At 37.9% G+C, this 23993-nt stretch overlaps 1 protein-coding gene and 1 long non-coding RNA gene across 3 annotated transcripts; one reads left to right on the top strand and one right to left on the bottom strand.

Moving 5' to 3' along the window:
- Positions 1-7312: 7312 nt before the first annotated feature.
- On the bottom strand, positions 7313-13532 carry LOC121748625. Of its 2 annotated transcripts, none has more exons than XM_042143094.1 (9): positions 13127-13532; positions 12960-13029; positions 10963-11377; positions 9970-10621; positions 9009-9184; positions 8717-8802; positions 8226-8359; positions 7690-7992; positions 7313-7533 (listed from the first exon to the last, which is right to left on the bottom strand). In XM_042143094.1, the coding sequence occupies exons 3-9, from the start codon at positions 11278-11280 to the stop codon at positions 7352-7354; spliced, it is 1851 nt and encodes a 616-aa protein (XP_041999028.1). In that variant the 5' UTR covers positions 11281-11377; positions 12960-13029; positions 13127-13532; the 3' UTR covers positions 7313-7351. The 2 variants fall into 2 exon arrangements, with proteins under 2 accessions (XP_041999028.1, XP_041999027.1); XM_042143093.1 differs by having other exon boundaries at positions 10963-11330.
- Positions 13533-14208: 676 nt separating this feature from the next.
- LOC121747904 lies at positions 14209-16763 on the top strand. The gene is made up of 2 exons (XR_006039367.1): positions 14209-14434; positions 16399-16763. It is a non-coding gene; the product is annotated as an uncharacterized LOC121747904 (long non-coding RNA).
- Positions 16764-23993: the final 7230 nt, after the last annotated feature.

Below are 23993 nucleotides of genomic sequence, written 5' to 3'. Positions count from 1 at the left end.
ATTTCATCTGCAGGCGTGGGGGAATGACCATCTCTGAAGTTCAGGAACGAGTTGACGAACTGTGGGAGGAATATCACGTACTCCGGAGGAACAATGCGCTGGAGAGCTCGGCTTGCCAACAAGTTGTGAAATCATTGCGGCGCTGGGCTTCTCGGTATGACATCGTTCTTTCCCGGCGTCCTCCAATCGAGAGATTCCTTAGGCATTTCCCGCCAACAGATGCTAGTACTCCCGCTCAAACCTCTGATTCACTTGCTCAAAACCCTACTCCAAATCAGCAACGAACTCAGGGACAACCAGAGACGTCAAGTCGAGGACGGACTGAAGTTCGCAGAGGAGCTGTGGTTATGAGTGAGCAAGACCGGCAAATGCTTCGTGAAGAGACTCTTCGCCGCCGAGGTGCTAGGGCTTCTCGGGCTCGGGGAAGAGGCGTTGGGTCGAGGATAGCATCTCGTCGACCTGCTTATTCTTCATCTGCTCGGAACAACCGAACTCGGCTTCCAGAGGATTTTGCAGATAGGTGGCTTAACTTCAGCAACCCTGGACAGTAGAATAGTCCTGTGTAATAGCGTAACGCCATTTTGTAGGGTAGCGGAGTTGTATGCCGAACAAGATTTGAAAATGAAATTTTGTTTTCGCTTCTAACACTGTATTTACAGCTTAGCGAAAAAATTTCATCGTACTTGTCCTCGGTCTTATGAAGTAAACTTCTTTGACCGGACTTGGTCCTTGATCTTATGAAGTAAACTTCTTTGACCGGACTTGGTCCTGGGTCTGATGAAATAAACATCTTTGACCGGACTTGTCTTTGGTCTGATGAAATAAACATCTTTGACCGGACTCGTCTTTGGTCTGATGAAATAAACATCTTTGACCGGACTCGTCTTTGGTCTGATGAAATAAACATCTTTGACCGGACTCGTCTTTGGTCTGATGAAATAAACATCTTTTGACCGGACTCGTCTTGTCGGTCTGATGAAATAAACATCTTTGACCGGACTCGTCTTTGGTCTGTGTTCTAATTTGGCGATTTTTGTCGCCGGGATCGAACTTTCCCTTGTCCTAATTCGGCGAGTTTTATCGCGTGGATCGGACTTTCCCAGTTAACCGAAGTGGTCTTATGCAGTAAACCTCTTTGACTAGACATGGTCGTCCTCGGTCTTATGAGGTAAACTGCTTTGACCGAACTTGGTCGTCCTAATTCGGCGAGTTTTATCGCATGGATTGGACTTTCCCTTGTCCTAATTCAGGCAAGTTTTATCGCGAGAATCGGACTTTTGTTGCAGTTCGTTTCAGACGAAGTGCTTGATTTTTAAGCAGAATTGTGGTCTTGTATCCTCTTTAGAAGCTTTGACACACAATCTTTGGCTTGTTGCAGCTCGTTTCGGACGAACTGCTTGTTTAAGCTGAATTGTGGTCTTGTATCCTCTTTAGAAGCTTTGACGCACAATCGTTGGCTTGTTGCAGTTCGTTTCGGACGAACTGCTTGTTTAAGCTGAATTGTGGTCTTGTATCCTCTTTAGAAGCTTTGACGCACAATCGTTGGCTTGTATATGTTCTAAGAAGGGGATCAGCCTTCGAAGAACAAGATACCTCAGTAACATTTGTAAGAGACGACACGCACATAGACAGACAAAACGCATATAGACAAATAAAAAGCACATAGAGACGAACAAAAACCAAGCAAACCAAATAAAGCACATTGACCGAACAGGACTCAAGACCGACTGACCGGACTGTCTCTTACAAATGGAACTTTTTGAGGTTGGAAACGTACCATGTTCGGGGTACTTGTGCTCCTGACACTTGAGTCAATTTGTAAGATCCTTTGCCGAGGACTTCTGACACCCGATATGGACCTTCCCAGGTGGGTTCGAGTTCGCCCAGCTTTTCTGCTCGGCTTACTTCGTTGTTTCTCAAGACGAGATCTCCCACTTGAAGTTGCAGCTTCTTCACCCTTTGGTTGTAATACCGGGCTACTTGCTCCTTGTACTTGGCTGCTTTTATGCAGGCCAATTCTCTTCTTTCTTCGGCAAGATCTAGTTCGGCTCTCATTCCGTCACCATTCATTTCTGAGGAGAAATTGAGTTCGGGGACTGGGTATGCCAATCTAAACCGGAATCACGGCTTCAGTGCCGTACACCATCGAGTTCGGCTCCGGTGTGACTTCGGTCATTCCGCCTGCCTCTGACTCCGGCTGCTGTGATTGCTATGCTTGATGGTGCCGAACTGATTGCTCGGCACTTTTAAGCGCAATCTGCGAACACACTTGCTCTTTTTCGATCACCTCGGATGACCGCTATCCCTCCTTTGATGGGGAAGGTGTTCGGCGAGGAAGCCTCTGATCGTTGTGATCGGGCTTCTTTTCGTCTCCTCTAGATGAGCTGTCTAAAGACCGTTTTCGACGGTCTGCCTCATCGGCTCGGGAGAACTGGTCCGCAATGTCCCACATCTCTTGAGCTGTTTGCGGACTGCATTCCACGAGCTTTCTGTAGAGAGCTCCGGGCAGGATTCCATTTTGGAATGCCGAAATGACAAGTAGATCATTGAGATTATCTACTTGTAGGCACTCCTTATGGAATCTCGTCAGGAAGTCGCTGATCTTTTCGTCGCGACCTTGACGTATAGAAAGCAGCTGAGCCGAAGTATTCCGGGCTTCCGCTTTCTGAAAGAACCTCCTGTGGAAAGCATCCATCAGATCTCGGTAGGATCTAATGCTGCCTTGAGGAAGGCTGTCGAACCACCTTCTGGCGTTCCCGATGAGCAGCTCGGGGAACAGCTTGCACATATGGACCTCATTGAGACCTTGGTTCGCCATATTATACTGATAGCGTCCCAGGAAGTCATGAGGATCCACGAGTCCGTCATAGGTTATCGACGGAGTTCGGTAGTTCTGTGGAAGGGGAGTTCGGGTGATATCGTCCGAGAACGGAGTCTTCAATGCTCCGTACATGGCGAACCCGACATCTCTTCGGTATGGAGGAGATGGAGATCTCCTGTGATTCCGGTACCGAGGAGGAACAGGAATGTGTCGGGGTTGAGGATTCTTCTTCCTGGAAGACACGGTACTACTGCGGTAGTGACTTTCATGTCTGGACGAGGAAGGAGAATCTACCGTTTTCGTCTTCGTCTGTTGGCTCTTTTGCAGGAAGGCTAAGAACTCATCCTGCTTCTCAGCCAAGAACAGCTTGACAGCCTCATTCAAATCAGGCTGCTGGGAAGACTCAGTGGGACGATTTTTGGAGCGGCTTGTTCCTTCGCCATGAGAACTGGTGGTGGATTTATCCCTAGGCTGTTTTCCAGACCTATGGGATGGATTGGCTTCCTCCTGGTTCTCACGGGCAGGAATACGGGTACTCTGCGATCTGGTATGCATTTTTTGGGTGGAAAAAATGGATCAAAAATTCGCTTTATCACAAATTTGGTTCTCTGTTTCCCACAGACGGCGCCAGTGATGATTCCGCGAATTGTTGATGTTAGTAAATGCAGGAAAATACAGATCACGACACAGAGAATTTTACGTGGTTCGATTTACTGAGGTAAATCTACGTCCACGGGGAGAAATGGGGGCAGGTTTGTATTGCTTGATCTGGAATTACAGCTTACAACACAGACTTGCTATATGGTATTTTTCTCTAGAGAACTTCTAACCCTTTTCTACCAGATCTAAGTTCTATTTATACATTGAACTAAGATCGTGGCTTACATCATCACTCTAGGTCGTGGAGGTCGTGTAGGTCATGGCCTAAGATCGTGGCCTGAGTTGACGCCACGTGGTAGTGGGTATGTTGGAAGTCGTGGAAATCCTGCATGGGTCCACTAACTCCTTGTTCGGTCGAAAACTGAGACCGAACTGCTTTGGTTGCCGATCTGAGAGTAGAGCTTGATGCCGACCTAATAGCAGAGCTTGATTGGTTGGCTTTTGCCGAGCTGTAGGCTGAGGCCGAACTCTTACTGAGACCGAACTGCTTTGGTTGCCGATCTGAGAGCTTGGTGCCGACTTGAGAGCAGAGCTTGATTGGTTGGCTTTTACCGAGCTGTAGGCTGAGGCCGAACTCTTTGGTAATGCCATCTGAGAGCTTGGTGCCGACTTGAGAGCAGAGCTTGATTGGTTGGCTTTTACCGAGCTGTAGGCTGAGGCCGAACTCTTTGGTAATGCCGAACTCATACTCTTCCTTGGGCTTTGGGCTGATGGGCCGTCACTGCTGTTGGGCTTGTTTAGTCCGTACCCCATCACTTCATTACTGGGAGAGAGAGCACGGGTGCATAAAATATGGGTTTTTTTAGTTACGGTAAGTTCTCCAAGTCCCTCAGTTTTTGGAGAAAGAAGGGAAATGGGAGACGGAAAATTGTGGATTTAGTAAATAAAAGAATTATTGTGGTAAGTAAATGCGATTATTTTGGCTCAAAAAACTTTGGCTTGGAAAAAAAAATCTGGGACAAGAATAATGGTATTAATGGGAATTAAAATGTATTTAGAGCGAGGTTTGAGTGTAACAGAGCGTCTTTGGTGGTGGATTTCACTCTAAACGGCGTCGTGCCGAGTTTGCAGAATAGAATAAATTTACGTATACAATGTGTTCTACTACAATTAAGGAATATGCAATGTATCATTAGATCTTTTGTGACCATGGGATTGTGAAATAGTTAGAGCATCCACGGAAACTTCCAATAGCCCCGCCACTTTTTGTGTCCACAACCACTTCTTATTTGTCCGCGCTCATAAAAAAAATGTCCGCAACAATAGTGGACACTTTTTTATATATTTTAATTTAATTATAATTAAAATTACGGAATGTAAATAATTAGAAAATGAGATAATACTAAAATTAGTTTTTACTTATTTATTTCAACTTGTTTTGATACTCCGTATAAAATTATTAATTACATACTAGTACTAAAATTTAAATCTAATTTAACACTTTTAATACAACAACCTCTCAAAAACAAATTACGAGGCCCAATATTATTGAAGTTAAATAATTAATGCTAAGGACCACTACTTTGTTCTTCTCCAATGCTTTATTTCTCTGTTTCTGAAAATCTCACATTGCAGTCGAGAAAACATATGGGCGAACAGCGAACATCGTCTCCGAACAAGACATATTCGAACTGGGCTTCTTCGATCAGTCTGGGTAGCAAACAGAAACAATCCAATTTGAAAACATATTCTTAAAATTGAAAATCGAGGCCAATAAATATCATTAGGCATATTCTGTGGTTCATTTCTTGACATTCGGCCCAATTCAGATCTAAAGCAATTAATAATGATTTTCTCAAAGTTAACTACATAGTGCAAATTAAGAGATAAACGTTTCCAACTACTAATAAATTGAGATTTTGAGTCATTACAAAATGGCTTTACATCTCAAAGAAATAAGGATAATAGATTAATTAATCTACAAAATTTGATCAATTTCTATTAATTAGTACACGAAATGTGGAATTGTATTGAAATTAATATTGCATGGATTTGAATTAGGAGTAATTGAATTTTAATACAATTCCCAACTCTATGGTTGGTAAAATGAAGTAGTAAAAGCTATGAAATTGAATTTTACCTATTAACCAAAATCATGAATAAGTATAGTTGAGGATATTTGACAATCAAATTTAATTTTTCGTGTGAATGTTATTATTTAAAGAGTGATTTACAATTCCAACTAGGTGAATTGTCACAATATAGTTCTTTGTGGAACTCTTTCTCTACGGGGAACTCTTTCTCCGCCATCTTCCTGCAGTCCTCGTCAGTTTGGCCACTGGGCCTCATTCGGAGGGCGTTGGCGTACAAGCCCGAAAATCGGGAGACCCCAGACCGGATTCGGTCCCACCCCTTCTGGCACTCCTCCCCGCTGTGTTGGCGTACAAGCCCGAAAATGCCTTGTAGGCTGCTGCTATTTTAGCCCACAAGTTGAGGATCCTCTGATTGTTCGAGGCGAGGGGGTCATCGCAAACACTCACCCACGCTTTGGACAGCGCGACGTTCTCCGCGTCCGTCCACTTTCTCCGTGGCTGGCTGTCGTCACCAGCCGGCTGTGACGACTCGCCGACCACCCTCTTCCCCTTCTTTTTCTTGGGCGCGCCCCGACCCCGCCCTACTCCCCCCGTTTGAGCGGGAGGGTCCGTATCCCCGAGATCTAGTCCCAACTCCTCTAAGGAGAAGGTCTCAAACCCAGTGAACTGTGTATCCGCTGGGGTCGGTGTGTGCAAAGAAGCAGTACCAAAATCAAAACTGGGGCGATAGACGTTGTCCCCTCCGGCGTCAACTGCATCCCCGGGTACCCATGCGTCATCTGCATCCCGGGTGCCCACCCCGGCATCATTGGTATCCCGGGTTGCATCCCCGGTACCCCCTCCCGCCCTGCATCGCCGGACCCCCCGGCATCTCCTGCCATCCCGGCGTACCACCCCCAGATGCCATCCCAGGCATCATCTGCTGCCAAGGGTAGTAGTACCCGGGCATCAGACCCCATCCACCACCCACTGGTACCGTGGGAGTTTGAGACCCGCTCGCCCCCGGAGTAGGCTCGTTGTTGTGAGTCATTTCGCGTTGTTGATCTTGTACAAAAATTAAGATAGAGAGAGTACTCGTTAAAACAAGTGGTGCGAATGAAAATGACGTGCAAATCAAGTATATATAGTCTTTCAAAAATTTTTAAAAAAATCCGCTCGCCGATCGGGAGCCTGCAATAGCGGCGAGCGCATCGGCGAGCGCTCGCCGATTGCAATAGTTCGGCGAGCGCCAAAAATCGGCGAGCTGGTGCACTCGCCGCTATTGGAGATGCTCTTATAGTTGGTGGATAAATCCACCAAATTGTTCTAGAGTTTTTTATAATTAACACTCCCCAATTACCTAGCTCGTAATTTTTTTCTGACAACTGGCCATATATTTTTATAAAAAAACTTCTAGATTTTTTAATTGTCCCAAGCTCCTTCTTATACTTAGATGGTGTGTCTTTGTTGATCTTGAGTGTGCAATTGACAATTTTCTCCTATGAGCGGCTTGTTTTAGGCTGAGCAATTTCAACCTTGGATCAACGAAGAGATTGTTTTTGATGTTAAAATTATTTTTTCTATACATTATTATATCTTACCATTAAATATTTATTTGTATCATTTTTCCAATATGAACACAAGATTTATTTACAGAGATTACACATAAGTTGTCCTAATTGACGCTCTATCTAACTCTCCTTTGTCCACTTCTACTACAATCGCTCTGCCTTACAACCGTCGACTCCCACCGATCATCACCGTCCATCTTTTTTAGGTCACCGCCTTGTTTTCCATGTATCTTATTCACACAATCACGTATTGACAAACTGTATAATTATTTTGTGTAGTATATATATCAACTCCGTCCTTTAACAGTACAAAAACCAACAGAATTTAGAAGGTGAGTTTGTAAGAAAGAATAAAGTTCCACATCGTCTTGTTTCTCCACTGTTTTAGTAGTCTTCACAACGTATTTGAATTGTCGTCCGTAAATATGTGAAGCTGCAGCTGCTTTGAAGCTCAGAAGCTTCAAATCTCCTGTCAACAACATTTAAATGAACAATAAGATCAGAAATGGTAACACAGATGATTTGATAACAAGAAAAATGAAATAGCATCACAGAAACTAGGTAAAGCTAAGAATCTATTCATAAGCCTTATCAATGAAACAAACAAATCGAAAGGGATTATTACCTGAGGCGATCTCAGACATCAAGATCCTGTCATGGAAGTGGCGATTCAGCCACCATCTGCAGCGTAATCTCCAACTTTTTCCAGATTCACCACAGGTGAATAATTCCGGTACCCTATTGGAATCATCCAAACATCCCCGATTGTCAGAATCATTGCCACTATTGCAGACAGACTCTCTGTCTCCTTCACATTGAGAGAGTTTCAATAAGCAAGATGCTAATTCTTGCCACGTGTCACATGTCCCGTATGAAGCATCTAAGTGTAAGGCTAACATTTCCACCAAACTCTGTGTGTCATAGTCTCCTGTATGTACATGACATAAATTTTCTTTTAGGAAAAAACAAATAAAGAACCAACACACATAGTCACATATGCTTCATACAATTTACATCACATTCTGAGCACGAGGATCTCATACAAATCTCACCCCAAAAAAACACCCAGATAAATGGAAGAGAAACAACTATTATAGCATCTTCAGTCATAGAATTTTATAAATAAGCATTGGATATGCATTTTAAGAATGATAATAGTACCACGCTGATGCATGAGCACAAGTCTTGACAAGGAGTCATTGCATGTGGGATCCTTCTTCAATATGTCCTCAAAGTATGTACATAGCTTCACGTAATTTCCACTATCAAAATGCTCAAGTAGACTTGCTTGCAACCTGTATAGAAACATACACATGGATACACATCAATAAGAGATTTATAGGAGAAAATTTCAGAGGCGACATGCTTAGCCTTTGTGAGGCAATCAGATATAGATATTGACCTTCAAAATAAACTGGATAAAAGAATGTGAATAAGGATTGTAGAAGATGGAGTAATATTTTACGGTTAAGTGAAATGCTCTTATTTCAGAACAATACCGTAAGAGCATTACATTCAAGTGTGCACAATACAAGTATAAAGATTATCTAATCACTCTTATCACTCACATGTTCAAAAAGGTCTCTTCAACTCGTAGTACATAGAATTTTTGGCAACGTCTGGCAACAGAGATAATGGAAAAGAGAACTTACCTTAGTTGGAGTACTGTCTCCGAGTTTTGAAATAACGTTCCGAGTTCATCAAGGGCCTCATGGACTTGATCTCCAAGAATGAGCATCTAGAAGATATATATTAGAAAATTATGGCTACTTAACATGGGACAAGGTTAATTTTTAGAAAAACATGGCAATAATTGGAAGAAATACATAATAGTCAAATATAAAATCATAATGATGTAAATAATTATTTATAAAGTTGAATATAAGGATTCTTGCCAAGAAGGAAAGTATCCATATTCATGATTGAAAGCCCAATAGTTAGTACCTGTATAAAAGGGTGGAGGGCCTCTATTGCTGGTGGTGTTGTGTGAAGAGCAACACGTAAGTGTTTTACTGCATTCTTATAGTCTTCGTTGAGCAAATTTCTGTGCATACGTACTGCATCCTCCAAATTTTCATGAGAAATAGGTAACTTCAAGGGCAATAACCATGGAGGTAAGCCTATAGATGAGAATAGAAACGCTCATAGTCTTTCTTTGCAATATAAGACGGAGACAGCAAAAAAGTACTACTACAAGTTCTACAACTGGTACAAGAAAATAATTATTTACAGTATATAGCCTAAATTTAAATATATCATGATTTATGGTTTTAACTTCGTCTAGAAGACAGAAAACATTCTTCAGTCGTGCAATATAACAAGATTCTATGACTCATCAACAAGTACAAACTAAATATTCACTCAGACGTTAAATCACTGAATGAAAGCAGAACTTTGTTTTCAGTATAAGTTTGGGATTATAGATTGAATAAAAAATAGATTCTGTAAAGTAGTACTCCCTGTATGCTATGCAAATTAGTGGGCAACTCTTTACATTGAAATAGACAGAATGAGATATAAGTTTGGGATTATAGATTGAATAAAAAATAGATTCTGTAAAGTAGTACTCCCTGTATGCTATGAAGATTAGTGGGCAACTCTTTACATTGAAATGGACAGAATGAGACAGACGCACAACTCCTCCACACAAATCCAAAAGAAATCATGACATATTCTAAGTTGATACTAATATATTATGCCATGATTTAGCTTAAGAAGAAATAATGGTCTAAGTAAATAAATGTGGTACTCCAGTTCTTTCTTAACTTCCTTATCCATAATGATAGTGATAGACTGGCATAAAACTAGCAGACCACTACTTCGTAGATTTATGGTGGTTCAAAATGATGCATCTTTTTTTAATTTGACTGACAAATGCACAAGAAAAGGAAGCTCTGAAACCTACCTTGGGTTAGGAAAATAGAGGCTTGAGGAAGGTCACCGCTGCAATCGGAGAATGAAGAACCGCTGATTCCATTGGGTTCGGCTGATTCCTCACGAGAGTTTTGCAGCTCATAGCTGGAACAAGAAGTTTCCTTTTTCTCTTTGGTCTCGGTGTCCATAGGATTTTTATTACTGTCGCATTCACCTACTTCTTTATCATTGGCTACAGATGAGATTGAACCACAATGTATGTTCGAGTTGTCTCCTGCTTCATGAGGGCTGTCTACCTCAGAATATTCAATCGGCATGTGAATTTTATCGATAAGAATTTCTGATTGTAAACCGAAGCCAGATGAATCAAGAGCTGTCAATTGTAACTCTTCTGGCAAACCAGAATACCACACCTGACAAAATGTCAACCCAACAACCAAATTTGCAACTGCGTCGCCATCAAAATCACACTCCTTCTTGAGACCGAGAGCAGCTTGATATGCATCCCTCATATTCCCACGTTGAAGACAAGTAAGAATAACCTCTAGTTGCACAGAAAATCTATGCTTTGTATGCCAGTACCTCAACAGCCCAATCTTTTTCATCCATACTTCGTAGATATCCTGGATTCTTCTGGATCTGAGATTTTCACCTTCTATAACACTAAGAAGCTCCAATGCAGCCTGCAGAAAATTAGGATGTCAGTAATTAATCTGTTTGTCGATGGGGTAGAAATACATCTCACAAAAGTATCATTACGCAATAAAAATTGAACAAACATATAGCAAGTTACCTAAATTGCATAATTGATTAAGTGAAGGATTAAAAAATTTGTAGGACATGAATGCTATTGTTCTTTGTTAATATAGAGAAATCCATTACAACCACTACCAGTACCCACAACTGAAACCTCTTGATCGTTATAAATTGCATACAAAAATATTTCCGACGCAACGGGGAAACGAAAGGAATCTCAAAATAATTAACAAGTCTATATTATGAGAAGAAATTCAAGTGTATATACCGTATACTTGGCACGGTTTCCAGAGAGAGAATGGTCCTTGATGGTCCCTTGGATCAAGACACTCAAGGCGCCACTCGCCTCGGCCCAATTGTGGTGCATGAGTAGGTGGCTGAGGAGCCGGAACAGCCGCGTCCGGTGCTCATATCGGAGGCTTTCGCCCCCCCATTGAATGTTCCCAAAGCCCCTAACCAGACAGGTGCTAGGAAATTGGGCTGCCTGTTGTATTGCTTTGAATCTCTTTACTTCAGGTAAAGGGTTAGCGGCGCTGTGCCCTTCGAGTTCTTTGCCTTTTCTGGGCTTTTTATTATTTTTCGCCATGTAAAAGTGTAGCAGGGCACGGGTATTCGGTGACGGTGCAGCACTGGCGCCTGAGAAATGGTGAAGGGAAATCCTTTAGTTAGAAAGTTGTTCGTTTCTGTGGAAAAAAAAAACTTTAAACACATCACTTGTATATACTGTACGTATTAAAAATAATACTCAACAACATTCAACATATTCCAACTCATATTGATCTATTTGGTTTTTAGGTAGTTCTGTTATTTCCAGCCTTATTTCAGTTTCTTTCCATGCTTATCTTTCATTAAACTAACATGATTCATAACCTAATTCATTTCCTCTTCTCTGTTTCATGCCGCATGACTTATTCTCATGCCTATAGAAAGTATGACAGAATTAAACTTTAAAAATTTTATGTTATAATTATTTTATTATCAGTTTAATCTTTGATCAGTTACATATTATAAAATTTGATCTTATGCAGGTTTAGATTTATTGTCAATATTATTAATGATACAATTAATGTTGTACTTTTAGTGTGGGATTGGGATGGGAGTCTATTATTAAGCAAAAAAGGCATATGACTTTGTAGGGGCTGATAGTCATTTTGTTATTATAATTTCAGGTTTATCAGAGAGCTTTTGTTACACAATATTTTTCCAGTGTAACTAATGAGATTAGCCATGAATGCAACATTGATGGGTCAGTTAAGAGATGTCTGGAGGATGAATTTAATTGCTGTGAGATGTTGTGGGCTCTCAGAAGAACAAGAATCAAAAAGTCATCTTGCTGATTAGTCATGGAGTCATTTTAGGTGTTTCTGTGCCTTGGTTTCCTACTTTTTGAGTTTTTGGCATTGGCAGGCAGTAAACTGCTCAGTTTATCTTGATGAATATTATAGTTTTTTTGATACAACATAATATATGAGCTATTTTGGTCTACTCAACTTAGTTAAATGAATCGTGTCCAGTGTCCTGTAATCCTTTTATTTATAGTGCAGTTTTTATTTCAGTCTCTGTCCATAAAGGTTATCTATTTAATGGCACCAGTTCTATCTATGTCGTCAAGATTTATTCTCCCAACTTATATATTATCTGTCAAGGTCTTGGTTCAGCTATATTCTGATAGCAAATGAAGCAATTAACAAAGTCTATTAAACTTAAGAGTTGTGCATCTCAATCTTTATCATCTTTAAATCCCGGAAAGAAATACTCTTTAGAATGGTGTGTTTTTTACAATTTTTATAGCACTAAAGTCTCTGAACTCTAAATATATACCCTGTGGAATGTCTTTTACACTTTGAGATTGAGACAGGGATATTACTTAGCTTTTTGTATCCTGCAATTGTATGCTCTTTTCCACACACATTTTTGCTCGTGATGACAGAACACAATTTAGTAAGCTTCTTTAGAACCTCTATTGTCATTTCAATATATAGCACCATATTTAAATTCTATGCATATATACATTATGGATTGTGATATACAGATTAAACTTGAAAAAGTGTTCTACCTTTCTTATTGGCTTATGACTTTGATTCCATTTGTTCTTTTTCAATTATAACCAATACTTCCACTTTTAGATGTCGGTAGAGGCATGCAGATATAAGCAAATTTGTTATATCAATATTTAGGTTTGATTAGAAGTCTGCAGATATAGCACACATAAAGATCTATGTATATCTAGAAGTATACAACTACAGATTAAGGAGCAATTCTTACCTCAAAGAATGTGTCAACAATAATATCTACATCTGCACTCCCTTAGTCGAATCCACAAGGTGATAATACTCTGAAAAAAATTTGAGTTAAATTAGTAACTGTAAAGCATCTAAACCACTATGAAATAAGCTTAATGAATCGAATATTTACAGAATTGAAGTTGTAACCTTTGTTGTCATTTTCTGTTATGAGCTTAAAGTCGACCGTCGGAAACCCCTTTTCAACTTCGTCGCGGATGAACCGTTGGTGATTTGATCTTGAACTTCGGAGTAGGTAATTAAAGGTACGATTAAGTAGAAAGAGTCGGCCACTTTGGAGAAGGCGAATTTGTCGAGGTTGTCGCGGTGGAGCTGAAATAGCTGACCGGAATGTTTGTTGCTGTCTAGAATTTTGGATTTGTTGTCGACGATTTGGAGTACGATTTTGGTGATAACGGAGAAGGCGTGCTTCAGTGTTGTGAGGGAGTCATCGGTGGCGGTGGAGGATATAATCGGCGGTATGTTTGCGCCGCTAGGGTTTCGGGTGTGGTGTCGGTGGTGACTTCTGAATAACGAAAATTTGCTTCTCTACTCTGTTATATTATTCTTTAAAAACCTAAGTTAAGATTAGTTACTTTAATTTTTCATAATCTTTTAGCTAGATGATATTGGATTAAATATAGGGCAACTTTTGGGCCTGCAATTCCTATTTGGGCTGTTTTTTACCATTTTTTGGGCCTATTTTTATTTAATGTATTTATATTTAATAACAATAAGTTGAGAAAAATAAAATCAATTTTTTAATTGTTATGTACTCCCTCCGTCCCAGGGTATTAGACTCGTATACCATTTTGGGGTGTCCCAACATACTTGACCACTTTCTATTTATGGTAAAAATTAAAGAATTTAAGTAACTCCCTTATTACAATTAGGATTAAAATAATGTTAATTAATCCAATGTTAATTGAATGGAAATCGGTACCCAACCCACCAACATCATTTCATTTTATGTCTTCTCTCTCTTCCAGACTCAAACCCTCATTCTCTCTCCACGCCTCTTCCAAAAAAAGACCCTAGATCTAAATTTTCTCTCAAACTCACGCATCCATGGCTTCCAACGACGAAATATGTGAGCCTAATCCAAGCGATGATGGGTGGGTTAACCCCCGACGCCCCCTTACTCGCTCGCCGTGGTGGTCTGCTGGCAGTGGCGGTGGCGGAGGAAAATCACTCGTCGTGGTGCAAGGAAAGAGGAAAGCTCAAAGTTTTTCAACCTCCCGCCCCCCCCCGTTGTGCCGTCTGTTGAGTCCGCCGAGAAAGCTCCGGTTGCCGACGCCACCACCCCTGCCGTAAAGAAGTTCAAGAGCGGTCAGCTGAAATTAAAAGATCTGAAAGCTGTGTTCCAACAAATATCTGACCATGATGCTGCTGCCGCCGGCGAAGATCCTTGCGAACGTGATATATATGCACCCGTGCATTTTTATGGCTTCAAATAAGGTTAAAATTGATGAGATCTTTCCTCTGTTTTGGTTTCTCACTATCTGAATTTGCTGGATTTTTTTGTTAAATTTGCTGAAATTTTTGGTTAAATTTGCTGAATTTGTTTGCTGATTTTGTTGAAATTTTTTGTTAAATTTGCTGAATTTGTTGAATTGTTTGTGTTTGTTATATCTATGTGTATTGTTTATATGCCTTGAAATGTCTGACTAAGATGCTTTTTATTGTTGGTGTGAATTGTGATGGTTGTGTAAATTGTTGGTGTGTGAATTTTTTATGGATGTATTACAACCATCATTTTTCATCAAAAGCTTTGTGCACAAAAGATTTGTTACACCTACAATAACAAAATATTGACATGCTCCTACAACATGTTTACAAAGTTCACATGTTGCTACAACATCTCTCCATAATAAGATTCACATCTCCAAAATATTAATGTCCAAAATATTTTTTACAAAGTTCCTTACCTTCCCAAAAGATGCATAGTTGCTACTGCAGTTGCTGCTCATTGCTGAGTATGTTCCAATCCCAAATCTTGCACAATCCTTCCTATTCCTTCATTATGCCCATGCCCATGTTCTTCTAAATAAGCAATGCAATCTGCAACTAGCTGTGTAGGAACTTCTAAGTTCTGAGGCAGTTGGTCAGATCTTCTTAGAGCATTTTTCCCCATATGGGGAATCTTGTACCTATTCTGCCCCTTACACTTCATGATCTCAATCATGCATCCTTGAAGAGACATGAAAACATTGTCTAGGCTTATAGGAGATAGTTCATGAAATGATTTTTCCACAGCATTCAATAAATCATCCAATGTGTTGCATGCAGTTTGTTGCTGAAGTGATTGTATTGCTCGAAACCACCCTAAGTCATTCACATTAGTATCTGGGGAGTTAGGGGGTTGTTGCACCAGCTTCATGTTGAACCCGTTCTGATTTGCAGCATCAATAAAATCCACATCTTCATTCTTAATATGTGGCTTTGCATTATCTTGCTGGATATTGATTTGCTTACTTGCTCCCTCCGGCCATTTTGCCATGATGGCTGGAATAATCTGTTTTTGCATTCAATTCTTGCATTAATTGCATTGCATCCACTAAATTTTCATCATAAGTTGAATGTGTAACTAGAATGCATACATTAAATGCATGCATACAAAAAATGAATTGTAAATTCTTCATTCAATGCATGCAATAAAGTTAGTTTAGAAGCATTAAAAACACTCGTTATCACTGTAACATGTAACTACACAGCAACATCAAAGTTACTACTCCGTTTAGAAGGTCATACCTTATTTATTACACAGTCCTTTGTCACTTGCTTTGTGATGCTTTCGATTGGTTTGGTTTCTATTGTTCCTGCCCTTCTGTTTTTGCTATTCCTCTTTGCTGGAACCCTTTCTATGAATGGAAAAATACCTATCTTACCATCAAACAGAACCTCTCCGTTTCCTCCAAATAATGGTCTTGCAACAGCGCACATAAACATGATTTTAGAAATGAACTGCTTATTTTTGCATGATCTGTGTGGTTCTTCCTCTTCCGGTGCCATATAGAACCTACGTGTACCTTTCGTGATATAGAACCATTTTTCATCAATGTGGATTGTGTTGTGCATATCTTTGAACTTGAGTTTCCTTAAAATCCTATCCAATTCTAAAGCCTCTAGTGTGAATCTCATCCTCAACAATTTGTTGGGGGCTGTTAGATCAGGCTTAATGGCTGATGTATGAGCTCTAATCAGCCCTGCTTGCACCCATCTTCCTACTGTACTCTTAGAGCATCCTAATCCAACAGCCAATGTTCTGATACTTCCTCTTTTAGTGAAGTGCAAACTTTGAAGTAAAATAAGATCAACATGAATACGTCTGCTACATGGTTTGTTCTTCCTATGATTGATTACCTGCATTGTTTTCTCCTCTTGCTCTTTGTTTTTTAGCTGATGACCAATATCTTGTGCAGGTAGAAGCTGATACGTTAAACTTCTCCCTAGCTTCTTTCATCGTGCCTCGCGGTGGCTTGCCGTTTATGCATCTCTCATTGATGAACTGCACAATTTGTTGCTGAAGCTTTGTACATATACTTGTGGCAGATCGCTGCATTCTGGATCTTTTGTGTTGTGTGAATGTAAAGTAGGTGTAAGAATATTTATGGCACACTGGAGTATTTATGTTAGTCTATGGCGCCACTTGTAGTGATTTCACTGAAAATTTGAAAAAATTGAACAGGTAGCATATGTGGCAGAAGTGGCGCCACTTTTTTTAACTTGAAAATGTCATCAGGCGCTAAATGTGAATTAAAGTGAATCAAAATTTCAATTTTGTTTTGATCTTTTCCTAGTCATTGATTATTTTAATGTTTGCAATACATATTGTTTGAAATATGCTCAATTTGAACTTGACGTCGTATTTAGCATTCATTAAATATGGATACTTTTAATATGAGTAAAGTTAATTAGAAATATGCTTTGAAATATCAGTAAGCTAAATGCATGCATACAAAAAATTAATTATTCCATTTATTTTAAATTTAAAAATAAAAATACAACATATCACCTAATCTACTTTATTACCAACTTCATTTACACCACTAAACACCACCTCCTAAATTCCTGTGCCCAAAAGAAGTGAGTCTAATACTCTGGGACGGAGGGAGTACATTTTAATGAAATTGTTTTATGGTAAAATTTAATTTTAGATGAAGTGAGCATTTTTATTCCAATTGTAGGTTTTCCGGTTTACAGATGTAGAGATAATGGTCGTGTTGTTATGAAGGATGGTGTGCCCTTGGATAATAGTTACACTGTTCCACACAACCGTGCATTGCTTATGAAATACGGTGGTCACATCAATGTTGAGTGGTGCAATCAATCGCAATCCATCAAGTATTTGTTTAAGTACATAAATAAGGGTCATGATCGTGTTACGACGTCTTTTTTCCAATCTGGTGCGGATGGTGCTATGCAAAATTTGGATGAAGTTAGTTTGTACTATGATTGTAGGTATAAATCGTCATGTGAAGCTGCTTGGAGAATTTTCGTTTTGAAATTCAATATAAGGATCATTCTGTTGAAAGACTGAGTTTTCACATTCCGAATGAACAACATGTTATTTTTAACGAATCTGATCCGTTGGATAACGTTCTGAATCGTCATACTATTCATCAAAGCAAGATTTTGGGTTGGATGGAGGCAAATAAGATTTATTCTAAAGGTCGGAATCTCACTTATGGCGAATTTCCAACCAAATTTGTGTGGAGAACCCATCATTGGCAACCTAGAAAACAACGATTTTCCATTGGAAGGTTGTTTTATGTTGCTCCAGGTTCTGGTGATATCTATTACTTGAGATGTTTGCTGAATATTGTTAAAGGAGCTACATCATACGAAGACATTAGATGTGTGAATGACGTTCAGTATGATACGTTTCGAGATGCCTGCTATGCTTTAGAATTGTTGGATGATGATAAAGAATATGTTGATGGCATTATAGAGGCATCCTTTTGGTCTTCTGCGCATTCTATAAGATTGTTATTTGTGAGTTTACTCACATCAGAATCTATTTCAAGGCCGGATTTTGTTTGGCGAAGTTGTTGGAAATATTTATCAGAAGATGTTCAGTATAACAAACGAAAATTAAGAAATCATGCAGGTATACAATTAATTTATTAATTTAGTATTTTGTTTGATTTACATATTATTGTTTAGTTGCAGTAATGAATTATATATTATATTCATGATAATATTATGTCATCTGTCTATTCAAGTGATGGAGGAATGTTTTTTGTCTATGGTTATAGAGGTACTGGTAAAACTTTCATATGGAAGTCTTTGTCAGCCGGGATCCGTTCTAAGGGTGATATTGTTTTAAACGTGGTATCCAGTGGCATAGCTTCTTTACTTTTGCATGGAGGTAGAACAGCTCATTCTCGATTAAGATTCCCAGCATTGTTATTTGTTAATGAAGATTCTATGTGCAATATAAAACCAGAGAGTGTACTTGCTGAACTGATTGTAAGAGCTAAGATTATCATATGGGATGGAGCTCCGATGATTCATAAACATTGCGTAGAAGCCGTGGATAGGACTTTCAGAGATATTATGCGTGTATGTAATGAGCTCAGTACAGACAAACCCTTTGGCGGAAAAACAGTAGTTTTTGGTGGTGACTTCAGACAAATCTTACCAGTTGTTCCTAAGGGTAGTAGGCAAGATGTTGTGAATGCCGCTATTAACTCTTCATATCTTTGGAGGAATTGTACAGTTATGAGGTTGACCAAAATATGCGACTTTTGAGTGTTGCATCTTCTGATGAAGTTTCACGATTGAAGGAATTTTCTTCTTGGGTTGCTTCTATTAGAGATGGAGTTGTTGGTGTTCCAAATGATGGTGAAGTGACTATTGATCTTCCTTCTGACATTGTTTTGTCTAATTCTGGGGATCCTTTTAGAACAATTGTTTCAACGATATATCCGTCATATATGAATCATGGAGAGTTGAGTAATTGTTTGCATGATCGTGCCATACTTGCTCCTACTTTAGAGGTTGTTGATGAGGTTAACCAATTCATGATGTCGCTGGATCAATCTCAGGGTCGAGTTTATTTGAGTTCTGATAGTATCTCAAACTCAGATTTGACCTCAAATGGCTTAGCTGAGATACATTCTGTTGAATTTTTGAATAAGTTAAAGTGTTCAGGTACACCTAATCATGAATTGTTGTTGAAAGTTGGTACTCCTGTGATGTTGTTAAGGAATATAGATCACTCGAATGGATTGTGTAATGACACCAGACTGGTAATTACGCGCTTGGGTGATTATGCTTTGGAGGGACAAGTATTGGGTGACCATAATGTTGGTCATAAAGTTTTGATTCCCCTATTGTCTTTAATACCATCTGATCCAAGGTTGCCATTCAAATTCCAACGACGACAATTTCCTTTGGCTGTGTCGTATGCAATGACCATTAACAAAAGTCAAGGTCAATCTCTGTCTCATGTTGGATTATTTTTACGAAAACCAGTCTTCAGTCATGGACAATTGTATGTTGCTATATCTAGAGCTACGAGTTGTGGAGGTCTTAAGATTTTAGTTTGTGGAGATGAATATAATAATAGAAGCGATGCTACTGTTAATGTTGTTTACAAACAAGTTTTTCAAAACTTATGAACTATTGGTTGGTTTGTTGTTGTTTTCTAATTTTTCTCTTTAATCTCTACTCAAATAAAAGGTTCTTTATTTGTGTATCTTATTCTAACTAACTCATACTTTTTTATCATTACTCATACATCTCTTATTTGTCATTTATTTTACTTCACTTATATCATAAATTAAAATTGTATAAAATTGATTGCCGAATATGAAATATTTCATTTATAGTTGATGAATAAATTCTTCATTTATTATAAATGTTTTATTTATAATCACATTTATGTTTTTGTAAATCTTTATATTGTTTTTAATTCTTAGTTTCTATATTTCATTAAAATTTATATTCATTATTTAAAAATTATATGCCTCGTGCATAGCACGGATTTAAATACTAGTTCTTCTAGAGTTCAACACAATTAAAATCCAATTCTATAAAAACTTCCAGAATCTCGAACATAATAACCAATCCAATATCTTCTATATCTAGGACCTCTAAATAGCATTACATGTGCTCACAGTAAGAAAATCAAGAACTCCAATTATATTTTTTAAACATTAACACTACCTAAACAATTGTCTAATTTCATAATTTTTCCCAACAGAAAAAAAAAAACAAGAACTCCAATTTTGGATGCAACTAAAATTCATTAATAATACTACATGGTATAGTAATACACCAATAATGTAAACTTACCTTGGCTGAGGGCCGTGGGATTATATCGGTGGCAGAGACAGCGGGTGTCAGCGAGGGGAATCCGGGTGGGAGAGCGATCTCGGCGGCGCCTGCGAAGGCGTGGTGTGTTCTAACTTCTAAGATTTTGGAAGCAGGGTTTAGCTTTAGATATTCAGAATATAAAATATACTATTAAATTAAAAATAACTTTTACTACTTACAAATAATTTAGAATAATTTATTATGCCAGGATACTTCAACTCAGGTTTTATACAAGTGGAAGTGGAGTAGTAATTTATTAACTTTTCTTTTACTAATTTATAAATTTGTGAAAACTTTTTCCCTCTAATTAATATATCCAACCACTTTGCTCATTCTCATTAAAAATATATATGTCTTTTTCTCTGCGTTTAATACTTACATTTACCTTTTCCCTCTCCAATTAAACATATTATCAACAATTTCTAAAATCTCATACCGACAAAAAAATGTGTCATCTTAGCCGGGACAAAGAGAGTCACAATAATTATAATAATAATGATATTGGTGATTCTAGTGTATAAAAATATCAATTATAAATTATTAACATTTACTAATTCTATATTTTTTTAAAAATTTTATATTTAAATTGCATGTGAATAAGATAGATGATAAGGAAAATACCCACATAAAGAAACTGTTATAATGTTAGCAGCAATTTCATATTTCTAAACATAGTTGTTTTGACACCACATAATATACCATGTAGGATTAAGTATGCCCCAAAGAATTAAATGTGTCCTGTCGATTTTAACAATTGCCTGAAATACTGGCGGTGGAAAATTGAAACATTATATAAAGTTGATGATTTTTAATCACTTAGGTTCCGTAGAAATATCAGATTTTGCCAAAGTTCGTGATTATCTACTAATAACCTTAATTCATATAGTAAAAATGAGTAATTTTAAGAAAATAAGAACCTAAAAAAGATTTTGTTGTCTTTTATATCATGTATGATATTATAATAACAGCTTTTTGTGATCCTAGAAGTTTGTCATGATATTTACAAAATCTTTTAAAAACTTGTAATTGATTTGTTTTTATGGAATAATGTCATTTATTTTATGTAAATCTTGAACTTAGAATATAAAATACAAGCATTTTATCCTTACAAAAGTATGAGTGAGAATATTTCAACATGGCATAAGTCAAAATCCAAAACTGATAGGGAGTACTACACTCTCTATACACTTATACTTCTAACATCCTACTAATATAAACCGTTAGATATACATATGTGAGGTTGTGATTTCATCAACTAAGATTGCATTTTTTAGCATTTTCGTTGCATTAAAGGGTAAATTAGTCAGTTCATGTATTTAACCCACTCTCCTAATTTGATGCGCGATATTTGAGGGATCATTCAATTACACGATCCTTCTGCTTATTCAACTCCTTTCCAACCTTTCCACTCACGTTTCAATTCATTCAACTTCTCATTTCGCCGTGTTCACCTCCAAAAACCTCCAAGAACACATTCCAATTCAAAACCCTAACCCAATCGACCACAAATTCGATAAATGTCTGAAAGACGAGAAATTTCAAACACCACAGAGCCTGACGTCGAAGAATCTTCGCGAATTGGTAATTTACTGCTTGTCTAGGATCTTGTTTCGTGAAGCTCTGTTTGCTGATTCAATTGCTTAATCTGTTTAATTTCTTTTTTGTGTGTATTTAGATGTTCTTCGTTATGTCGATTTGGTGTGGTGTTTTTGCTTAGCGTTGTATTCGTTTTGCTTATTACGACTGATTTGTTGCTTAATTCTTTTTTTGTTTGCTTAATTTCATGATAAATATGTTTTTTGTTGGATGATATTTGTGTATTGAAAAGTTTTGCTTATGCAATTCGAAATGTTGATTTTTCTGTAAAAAAAATTGCTTACTTTGTCTTTAACTATGCATAAATGTGATTAAATTTTTTTTGTTTGCTTAATTTCGTGTTAAATGTGCTTAGTTTTGTGTGATATTTGTGTGTTGTGAAATTTTGCTTATGATATGCGAAATCTTGATTTTTTTTTACAAAATATTGCTTATTTGCGCTAAACTATGCTTATTTTGGATACGATAATTAGGTTTTTTGCTCCCTTTGTACAGTGTTTAGTTTGTTGAAAATGTTGCTTATTCTGTTCGATAACATGCTTAATTTCTTTTTAAATGTGCTTATTTTTGTTTGATATTTTGTTTATTGAAAATTTTTTATTGTGCAATTCGAAATGTTGCTTTTTCTATACAAAAGATTGCATACTTTGTGTTTACCTATGCTTAATTTGGCTACAAAAGGTTTTGCTTAAGCTATTCGAAATGCTGCTTACTTATTGAGATACTTTGCTTACTTCAAAAAATTGCTTACTATACTGGTATAAATCGAGTTTTTTTGTACACCTTTAGTTCACAAGCGATGGAAAGGAAAGAATCCAGCTGCTGGCGATGCTGAACAGGTTTGGCATATTGAGAAGGAAATAAAGTCACTCCATTTCAGGAATTCTCCTAAACATTTTAGTCGTTTGATTGCTAGAGTTAATTCGTAGCAGAGGAATGCAGTCCGGGAGATGGGATTCGGACCACTGCTTCATTTCTCTTTAACCGACCTACCGGGCAACCTAGCCTACTGGATTGTATTAAATCTGCATATCGCGTCGAGCAGCATCAAGCTAGCTGAAAACTGTAAAATGCAATTGTTAAATGTATACAATGCAAAACCAGACTTCAATACTTACTTCACACATCGTGCACTTTATTAACATTTAAAACAATGCAATATTAAACACGGTAAGATGCATAATAATATAAAGTTTGCTTCTTATGTCGTGAAACATCAACTTCTTTTGACGTAAAAGTTTGCTTCCTGTTCGAAAGTTTGCTTAATTTGTGCTAAAATATGCTTATTCTGTGCAAGCATTTGCTTAATTTGTTTGAGAATTTGTTTACTTTGTACGTCAGATTGCTTATTTTGTCGTGTAATCCTCTAAAACCGAAATTATTATTTAATCATTTGCTTACTTTGTTGTGCATAAAAACAAATCTTACTTCGAAAGAATCCAGAATTAAGAACTTAAGCATCATAAATTGCTTCTTTCAATGTTCTAAATTTATTTCCACTTGCGGACTTCAGCTCATCAGCACAATTGCTCTTACACATGTCAATAATTTTTTAGAAAGGAAAAGAATAATTTATGATTCCTATCAAAAGAGCTATAGTCACAATTCCAGGTATAAGCAATCTATAAATGGATCACGGAAAGTGTGGAAAAGGTTTGCAACCTTTATCTTTTTTTCCTCTTTATTGCAATGAATTAATGAGTTGGCTGCAAAATAAGCTTTGGAAAGTAGGCTCCTTAAGCATTTTGAAAGGGAAAGTCATAACAATCATTATGGCCTATGTCCCTCAAAAATTCAATATAAGCCTTTTTTCTTCGTTTAGAGAAAACACACCCAATGCATGTAACACCACCTTTTTGTCGAGTCGAAGAGAATATGTAGGAACTATTATTTTAAGTATTTTTTTAGGTGGTATGTGATGTGGGTATGTGATGTAAGGCATTATTTGGATGTGTATATTTGGTGAAATTGTATTACGTGTATGTAATAATATGAAAACTTTATAAGATGAATTATGTGTGACAAATTTCACTTTCGATGAATTGGGGAGGCATTATTCCGGAAAGAGGCCTTTTTTCACACCTTTCGTTTTGCTCCT

The sequence above is a fragment of the Salvia splendens genome, chromosome 9 (assembly GCF_004379255.2).
Source record: "Salvia splendens isolate huo1 chromosome 9, SspV2, whole genome shotgun sequence".
In the NCBI taxonomy this organism is placed as follows: domain Eukaryota; kingdom Viridiplantae; phylum Streptophyta; class Magnoliopsida; order Lamiales; family Lamiaceae; genus Salvia; species Salvia splendens.
The sequence above is the reverse complement of the archived record's forward strand: the minus strand, read 5'-3'. Positions and strand labels throughout refer to the sequence as shown.